This window comes from Lolium rigidum, chromosome 1 (assembly GCF_022539505.1).
Source record: "Lolium rigidum isolate FL_2022 chromosome 1, APGP_CSIRO_Lrig_0.1, whole genome shotgun sequence".
Taxonomy (NCBI): domain Eukaryota; kingdom Viridiplantae; phylum Streptophyta; class Magnoliopsida; order Poales; family Poaceae; genus Lolium; species Lolium rigidum.
The window spans coordinates 142,609,683-142,619,404 of record NC_061508.1 but is presented as its reverse complement, the minus strand read 5'-3'; the positions used below and the strand labels follow the sequence as shown (position 1 = coordinate 142,619,404).

At 45.4% G+C, this 9,722-nt stretch overlaps 1 protein-coding gene across 1 annotated transcript; it reads left to right on the top strand.

The window, feature by feature from the left end:
* Positions 1-1,029: 1,029 nt before the first annotated feature.
* Positions 1,030-2,097, top strand: LOC124682492. The gene has a single exon (XM_047217164.1). The coding sequence runs from the start codon at positions 1,069-1,071 to the stop codon at positions 1,735-1,737; it is 669 nt and encodes a 222-aa protein (XP_047073120.1). The 5' UTR covers positions 1,030-1,068; the 3' UTR covers positions 1,738-2,097.
* The last annotated feature ends 7,625 nt before the right edge of the window (positions 2,098-9,722 follow it).

Sequence of the window (9,722 nt, the reverse complement as noted above, 5' to 3'; positions counted from 1 at the left end):
GCCGCCCATCCCATCCGCGCGTCCGCCATGCTCGAGGAGGGGAGATCCGGCCGCAGTCCACCATGCGTCGACGAGGAAGGGCCCCCGCCACCGCCATGCCCCGTGGGTCTTTGCCCCGGCGGCGCTACCGGCGGCGGCGGCGGTTGTTAGGGCTGGGAGGCTGGGGTGCGGGAGGGTTAGGGAGGCTGGGGTGGGCTGGTTTAGCATCGTTAGCTAGATCATATCACTATTATTCAGTTTCTCTTTAGGTTTCCTACATAGGGCAGTTGTCCACGTAGCTACTTAATTTTCTTTTCACACAGACAAGAGGCTGAACCTATGCATTTACCACCACTTGGACCTACAAGAGACTATTCACGGATGTTGAAGATTAATTTCCGAAGTCACCACAAAAGTCTTGGTAGTGATGGCTGACGTTTACGTGTTTCCCTGTAACCATAAGGTGAACCTTAGCAGGTAAGAGAACCAAATTCAACTAACTTAACTTATTGAACTTGAAATTGGCATTAACCTTCAAAACTTGGCCGACATGCGACTTGTGCGCAGTCAGCGAGTGATGGTTTGGTCTACAAGCTCTTCTTTGAGATCCAGCACCGCCTGGCGCGCTAGTTCATTCAGGTCACCAATCAGAGAATCTATTACTACGGGTGCTAGTACTTGTTATGTCTCTGTCCTGCATAACATGTATGAAACTGAGTATATGGAATCCTTGTAGGTCTGCACTACAATACGTGACTACGTGGGCGTGCACTGCATACACAGTACAGATAGATCAGTCTCGCCAGCACTTGATATTTCTCTCTAATTAACCGGCTGCTAGGTATACTTAGTTTCTAACCACCACCACCAACACCACCACCAGGTACATATTTCTGGTTTCTCTATAAGAATGGCCACTGGCCAATATCTTCCATTTTTATAACAAGTGTACCAAATATCTAATTTTTGTCTATATATACATGGTAACTGGTAAGTGACCAGATCGATTGCTATCCTTGCTTCAAACAACAGAACCTGTAGAGTGTAGACCACTAGCTATATCGGCTCGTCGGCAAAGCTTGTCAATTAATGGGTTCCAAGCTCCCAGCCGCTGTACAGCTCTCCCAGGTGGCCAAGCTAGGCTCCCTCCTGCTCCTCTTCCTCCTCGCGCCGCTGGTGCCCTCCTTCCTAAGGGTTCCTTACTTCTACCTCCTCTTCAACGTCATCGTCCTCGGGCTCGGTATCCAAGCCGGCCTCCTTCGCGGCGGCGGCATCATAGGCGTCATAACCGCCACTTCCTCCGCACCACGCGCCGACGACAGGTCACCGAGCGATCAGGCAGGCACGCCCATCAGCATCGGGGCTTCGCCGTCTCAGAGGGCGAGATCTGTCCAGCAGCCCAGCGTCGTCGAGCAGAAGGCGGCTGCAGATGCTCCTGTGGTCTCTGTCTTTGGAGCAAGTATTCCTCTTCCTGTTATTGACCTGAAGATCATTCTTCCTATTATTGAGTTGAAGACCAAGACCAAGGAGGTGGTGCTGACGCTGATGAAGAAGTGCCCGTCCACGGCCAGCATCTTCTTCCTCAGCGCTCTCGACGGTGGCCAAGCCGGCGGCGAGGAGCAGGCGTACGAAGAGAAGGAAGATCGTCATAAGGTCGACGTGGACCGCGATGTGACCATGAGTCGGCAGGAGCTATTTGCCAACACTGAGAGGTTCATCGGAATGTTCCGCAAGCACCTCAGCACGGAGACGCACTAGTCCTGCTATTAGCTACCCCAAATATGTTTCTTTTTCTTTTCTTTCTTTTCTTTTTTTGCATCATTCTATATATACTTTTAGCTTTTTAAAATTAACATCATTAGTTATCAGTGTGTACCAGCAATCTGCAGTACTTTGAAGCCCATGCATGAGGCACCCATGCATAGTAGAGTGTATGTAGACCAGGAGCAAGCAAAGATTACCGCGGCACCCATGCTTGGTTGTGTTGTGTGTTGTAAGTTGTTCCTTCACCACTTGTGGCGCATTTTGGTCATTTGGAGTTCTATTATTTTAAAAGAAAGCCAGTGCGGTGAATAGATCAGAAAAGATTACTAATCTGGAATAATAGCCCGAGTGGCCTTCATCATCGTCCCATTTGTAAAAGGAAAGCTCTCTCCTGTAATAAACAATGAACATATAAAAGTTGAGCATTGCGACGTACGGTTCAACTAGTGTAGTGACAGTGCTAGTCTCAAATCGAACTGCTAGCACACACAGTTTAAGATGAAATACCAGATAACAAAGATCTTCATTACAACGTAAGATCTAGCGAAAATAAAATAAAATAATTCGATACAAGTTGCATAGCTCTCAGGCTAGCACAATTTCAGAGTTTAAAGCTGCAAAAAAAAAAAGTTCAAGCATGGAGCTATCTTCCTTCATGAAGCCACATGCAGACATATCGGGCAAAGACTCGTGAACCTAAACTACTAATCTTCAGCTAAAGAAGTAACCTGCAACATAAAACGTTACAGCCCGAAGGTCAATACATTTGAAATTGTATTGGCAAGATGACACTTTAGTGGATACAAATGGCAACCTAACACATACGTGACCATTTGACTGGTATAGCTCAGGCATATTTGCATAAAACCAATTTTATCTATTGACAAATCATTTTTTCTTTCATTCACCTAGACACAACTGATACACACCAGTGAGCTTCCTATTCCATATGATCAACTTGGTTTGGGCGATCTACCCCTCTAGACTCAGACCATAGACATGGAACGGGACCTACTAGCTGATAGTCACTTGCACTAATTGTCATATCCCCCGTTCACCCATCAAATTTTATTTAAGAAGTTGGGATGAGGAGATTTTCGAATAGGATCCTTGTCAGTTCGCTCAATTTGTCCGTAACCGGGGACACAGCTAAGTACTTAGATTTAACACTCTGCAGAGGTTGTACAAATTTATCCACATGACCTAGTTTGTTCTTCTTCCTGATGCACATTTTGCTCAAATGGACAGATGTCGACTAGGACGAGACTTTTTTGAAGTGATTACTCAGACCATCCTCTATGGATCTGCTCCAACCTACATTCCTCTACATCATCATGTCACGTAGGGCCCAGGTGCTCACAACATACTCTGTCAAGCCGAGCCCATATTAGCATGTGGCTGTACGGTAAGCTAATGAGTAAATTTTTCTAATATCTCTTTGTTCCTCGGTGACTTTCCGCAAATGTGTACTCGCACCAGGGTATCGCCATTACAGACCCCTACTAGCCACCCGCTCCAAAGCTCCACCATTCACCCATGTAGTTCATTAAACTTAGTTGTTTTCCTTAACCACTAGCAAAATATTTGCATAGCATAGCTGGCAACAACTTAATTTAATGGCAACAAATTAGTCGAGCGGGGTTGGCTAGTGTAATATCCCAGTACTCGAGACGATTGCGGGGTAGATTTTATAAAGGGATGTGCATTGCATCGTAAAATCTGGGAAAATTTCGCGCTTTATTAAAAAACTGCATCTTAGGGGGAACAAGTTTCTCTCTCGACACCAGATAGGGTTAGGGTTTCGAGAGTGCGATAAACTTGAACCTATCTAGTCATCACTTAGGGTTTTCGAGAAGAGAGGGGAACAATTCTTTTCTCAACTTAAGTTGCATGATTGAATTCAAACAAGTTATGTTTGAATTTCAAATTCAAATATCAATTAAGTATTTATAATTCAAATATGGATAATTCAATGAACAATTGAATAAATAAGAATATAAAATAATAGAACATATATTTAAAGCTCCTTAGAGAAAACCTTGAGCTTTATTGATTAACACACATAATACACTGTCATTTACAATATCCAAATTGAATTACAAATATTACAACTCATTACAAAAATGAATGAATAAAAAGGAAAATAAAAGAATTACAAGTATTAACAGAATCCTAAACTAGACAAGTAAATCTTCATGATTTGCTTGATCAACACTTGATCAATCTTCATTTGATCATCCAAATCATCCCTGCAAAACAAAAACAACAAAAAGAAACGAAGATTAGGCCAAGTGGCAAAGCCACTTGGCAAGTTAGTCAAATAAAATGAGAATTTGATGGATAATATCAACTCTGCCGAGCTGAACCATGCCAAGAGCCCAAGTTCCAACCAAGGCATATACAGGCAGCTGCTGTCGACCAAGGAAGTGAGGAGAGAGCCAGTATAAAACCTTTTCACCAGCAAACCCTAGGATCCCATCGACAGGATCATTGCAAGGGTAAGAACAACAAGAACTCTAGAACAGGAAGAACAGCCAAAGCCATTCAAACTATCTAAACCAGCAAAACCATCCAGAGCAGTTCCACTCAGAACTGTTGCTGTTGAGCAACCCATAAGGAGGAGATCATCACAAGCTAGCAAAGGAGGAGCAGGGCAAGCTCTAATCATCAACCAGAAGCAAATCTTCTACATCAGCATATAAATCTAGGAGCTGGAGTGAGGTATACACAGTTGATCATGAGCAAGCAATAGTTTTGCTCATAAATAAGCATATGCATACATCACAGAAGCAGAAAAGGGTAGAACACCCTATTTATATCATCACTTGGCTGCTAAGCCATTTGGTGCAAGCAAACATGAAAGAAGCTAGCAGGAAACCACCCAAGGGAACATTGGTTGTGTCAACACAGTGACACCACCAAGGAAATCTAGCAAGGATTGATCCTATCTATCCAGCCAATGTCACCTAGCACCTATAGCTAGCTACACCATCAGACAGATAGACAAATCCTTGTCTATATACATTTTCAGCATCAAAAACCACTGGAAATCCAATCATGGATCAACCAGATAGCATGTGAGAGCCACATCAAAGCCACAGAAGGGGAGCTACCCTTGGACAACATCAAGGAGCTGTCAGGGCCACCTCAAACCCACAGGGCCAGCTCAAACCCACAGGATCACACACCAAGCCACTACATCATCACCCAACAGGGTTCAGCATGAGCTAGGGTACCCAACAGGGTTCAGCATGAGCTAGGGCATCCCTCTAGCTCCATTATATCAAGCAATAAGATCATCACTGCCAAGCAGTTCACTTCATTTATCCATTCAATATAACAAGGTTACACAGATAAATGAAATACATAAGTAAACCATGCACCAGACACTTGCATATGATCCAATGGATCACTGCAAGCATCAGCAGGTGCTGGAGCAAGCAAAAGCATGCACCAGCACATGCTTGAATACCGCACAGACACAAGGAGGAGCCTCATTGAGGCATAAATCATAGACCAGTAGACAACCATCAAGCAACTGGTGATCATATGATCACCAGGGCTTGACAAGAGCATGAAAGTTCATGCTAGAGCCAAGCCTAGCACCAATCCAGGGACAAGATATATTAAATAAGCCACCATTCAGTAACAAGTGCATCACAAATAATCAAACACATAATAAAGAATTGTATGCAGAAGCACACTATCAAGGGACAGAGATATCTAGCCCACAACCAAGCTCAGTAGAGCATCACCATGAAGCATAGCTCAATGAGCAACACACCGTGGCACTGGTTCTTGTAGAATGCAAGGATTACTCACAGAAATCAAGCCAAGGGCCAATAAATGGTTACACATGATAAGTATAGCACCAGAAGCAATAGCAGGAGCAACCTAGCAAGCCTTGAGCATCACAGAATGCTCATGAGAAAGTGCTCATGAGCTACAGCAGCATGGATGGCAAGTACACAAGTATAATCCAGTGAGAGGAGAGCAACAGCATGGCATAGAATAGAGCAAGTAGAGCATTAGCAGCAGCTAGCACATCACAGTAGCAGTAGGCACAACAGCATACGCCCAACAACATCAAGCACAGCAGCAGCATACAGTAGAGCCATAGCAGCAGCACGACATGGTCTCTCCATGAGGAGGAGCAACCGCAGCTCAGGCAAGAAGAAGGAGGAGAAGAGCTGAGAGAGAGAGTGAGAGGCGGTGGGGCACTTACAGGTGAAGCGGGTCAAAGAACACGGCCATGGCAGTCACGGCGGCACACACCGGGGGCACGGCGGCGCCAGGCCAAACCAGGCCAGGTACAACATCGCCGCAGCACCAGCACCACCGTGGCAAGGCTCACGGCGACGCCACAACATCAGGAGCGCCGGTGAGCATCAGATCGCCGCGGATCTGTGCCCGTGTGTAGACGAGTTGGGGCGAGCGGAGGAGGCGACGAAGGCCAAATCGACGCGGACCATCTAGTGCGCCGTCGAGAGGCGGATCGTCTGCGACCAACCGCGTCGCCGAAGTTGGCCGGAGGCGGCCAGAATAATTCGGCGACGGCGGCGGCTACGCGAATCGCCATAGCGTCGGGGGAGTGATACGTCTCCAACGTATATATAATTTCTGATGTTCCATGCTTGTTTTATGACAATACCGACATGTTTTGTTCACACTTTATGTCATTATTATGCGTTTTCCGGAACTAACCTATTGACGAGATGCCGAAAGGCCAGTTGCTGTTTTCTGCTGTTTTTGGTTCCAGAAAGGCTGTTCGGGCAATATTCTCGGAATTGGACGAAATCAACGCCAAACCTCCTATTTTTCCCGGAAGGCTCCAGAACACCGAAGAAGAGTCGGAGAGGGGCCAGGGGGCCACCACACCATAAGGCGGCGCGGGCCAGACCCTGGCCGCGCCGGCCTAGGGTGGGGCCACCCTGTCAGCCCTCCTGCGCCGCCTCTTCGCCTATTTAAGCCCTTTCGACCTAAAAACGCAGTACCTCTTGACGAAACTCCAGAAAGACTCCAGGGGCGCCGCCACATCGCGAAACTCCAATTCGGGGGACAGAAGTCTCTGTTCCGGCACCCTGCCGGGACGGGGAATTGCCCCCGGAGCCATCTCCACCGCCGTCTTCACCGCCATCTTCACCGCCATCGCTGCCTCCATGATGAGGAGGGAGTAATCCACCCCCGAGGCTGAGGGTTCCGCTGTAGCTATGTGGTTCATCTCTCTCCCATGTACCTCAATACAATAATCTCATGAGCTGCTTTACATGATTGAGATTCATATGAGTTTTGTATCACTACTATTCTATGTGCTACTCTAGTGATGTTATTAAAGTAGTTTTATTCCTCCTGCACGGTGTAATGGTGACAGTGTGTGCATCCGTGTTAGTACTTGGCATAGGCTATGATTATGATCTCTTGTAGATTATGAAGTTAACTATTGCTATGATGGTATTGATGTGATCTATTCCTCCTACATAGTGTGAAGGTGACAGTGTGCATGATGTGTTAGTACTTGGTTTAGTCGTGTTGATCTTTCATGCACTCTAAGGTTATTTAAATATGAACATTGAATTGTGGAGCTTGTTAACTCCGGCATTGAGGGTTCGTGTAATCCTACGCAATGTGTTCATCATCCAACAAGAGAGTGTAGAGTATGCATTTATCTATTCTGTTATGTGATCAATGTTGAGAGTGTCCACTAGTGAAAGTGTAATCCCTAGGCCTTGTTCCTAAATATCGCTATCGCTGCTTGTTTACTCGTTTCTTACTGCGTTACTCTATCGCTGCGTTACTACTGCTTGTTTACTCGTCCTGGGCAAAGCACTTTTCTGGTGCCGTTGCCACTGCTCATACTTATTCATACCACCTGTATTTCACTATCTCTTCGCCGAACTAGTGCACCTCTTAGGTGTGTTGGGGACACAAGAGACTTCTTGCTTTGTGGTTGCAGGGTTGCTTGAGAGGGATATCTTTGACCTCTTCCTCCCTGAGTTCGATAAACCTTGGGTGATCCACTTAAGGGAAACTTGCTGCTGTTCTACAAACCTCTGCTCTTGGAGGCCCAACACTGTCTACAAGAATAGAAGCACCCGTAGACATCAGGGAGCTAGGGTTAGACGAAGACGACGTCTACGGGGCGGGGGGGGGCGACTGGGTCGGTTGGACCGAGCCCAATGGGCTGGTCCAACCTAACCAACTCGGCCACCTGACAGGTGGGGCCCAAGGGGCATTTTGGTCATTTAAAAATGACCATTTAATTGAATCTTTCTAGAATTTTTATAAAACAAATATAGCTCTAAAAAAATAATAAATAAAAATATGTAAACAACTCAGAATAAAATTCTCTCTCAAAATAAAATATGAAATGGAATTTTTGAGACAAATAAGTTGAGTCATAATTAAATGCAAAGAATAAATTTATAATAATCATTAAAAATAGACCTCATATTATTAATGATAAAAATTAGTCCATAAATTCTTTTGGACATAAAAACACCTTGGCAATATTCCAAGGTAATATTTTACTCTTAAAGGAGTATCCCTAATTGTTCTTAATAATCACCTCTGACATGAAATAATGAAACACCGGGAAGGGGGGACAAAACCCTAAAAACTGAAAGCATGCATAATTGCTTCTTTAACCATTGCCCTTGTCGGACAATGATGCTTCTTTCAGAAACAGAGGATCAGGGTCAATCCAAAACATCCAACTGCACTACATTGCAGTCACAAGGCAAGTTCATCGCTTGCACATGTCATTTGAGTATTTTTACCAAATTACTTGCAAAATACTATGCTTATCACTCTTGCATGGAAAGTAAAATTGATATCTTCATAATTATGAATATGACTAAGTGGTGGGCAATGGAACCATGGTATGAGTTTGGTGGAGGTTCCATTGCAAGGGTTTGTATCCATCTAGGATTAACAACAAATGTCGTCCAGTGATTCTTGTGCCGTAATACCCGTGTTAACCATAAGATCTGGAGTGGGACGGAGTAGTCAAGTGTGTTCTCTCCTCCAGTTCATCAACGGATGCGCTTACCGTAGTCACTTGATCCAGGTAAGGACAAGCGGAGTGGTTGGGAAGCCCTAAGTCCCCACGGTAATGCGGTCTATGATGGGTTGCAACCGCCGGCGTAGGAATTCAGGGAGAGTCCTGAATTGTCGTCGGGGTCGGAGCCTATCCATAGGGGTACGCTCACCGGTGTGAACCCAGGGTCGGAGTTGCAACAAAGGGTGGGTGTGCGAGGTCGTGGGAGAATGCATTTTGACTAAGACCTTATACAGGGCCTCACACCACGGAAGTGTGGACGGGAAAGCTGCCCGGTTGGCACCAAGGTTAAGATCTCTTATGGGTAAAGCAACACACCTCTGCAGAGTGTAATGAATCGTGACCTGTCACTCCCTATTCCGGGATTTGGAACTGCGAACGCTGTCGGAAAGGAACTCCATGAAGTTCTAGTAAACCGGTGAAGGCTGATGGACATAGTTCTTCTTAATAAAAGCAACCTTTTGAAGAAATGGTTATGAAAACATGCATTGGTATTAGACTTTCTGGTCTAATATCGTAGCTAGTGCATTAAACACCTCTTTCCTAATATGAACTTGTTGAGTACGCTCGTACTCATACCTCTTATAATCCCTTGCTTAGAATGTCTGAACCACCTCGAGGAGGCAACTGACGGACAAGGTGGACCGAGGAGTTCTGCTATGAGGAGCCTGACCTCTCAGGCAGTGTAGAAGGCGTAGACTACCTTATCGTCTACGGAAACGGGGAGACATCCGAAGGAGAACAAGCCTAAGCTACCGTAGTGTTAGTGGTAACCGAGCAGTGCGAACTCTTTAGTACTTAGCTGCTCGGATGGAATAAATGTATAACTTGATAAGACTCTTATATTGTAAGTTAAGTTGTGTTCACCTTGAACCCAGGAGTAAACCTCTCTGGACCCAGGAGGAGCTCCGAGATGATGTAT

Coding starts and splice junctions, on each gene's coding strand:
- LOC124682492 (XM_047217164.1), top strand. CDS start 1,069: ATGGGTTCCAAGCTCCCAGCCGCTGTACAGCTCTCCCAGGTGGCCAAG.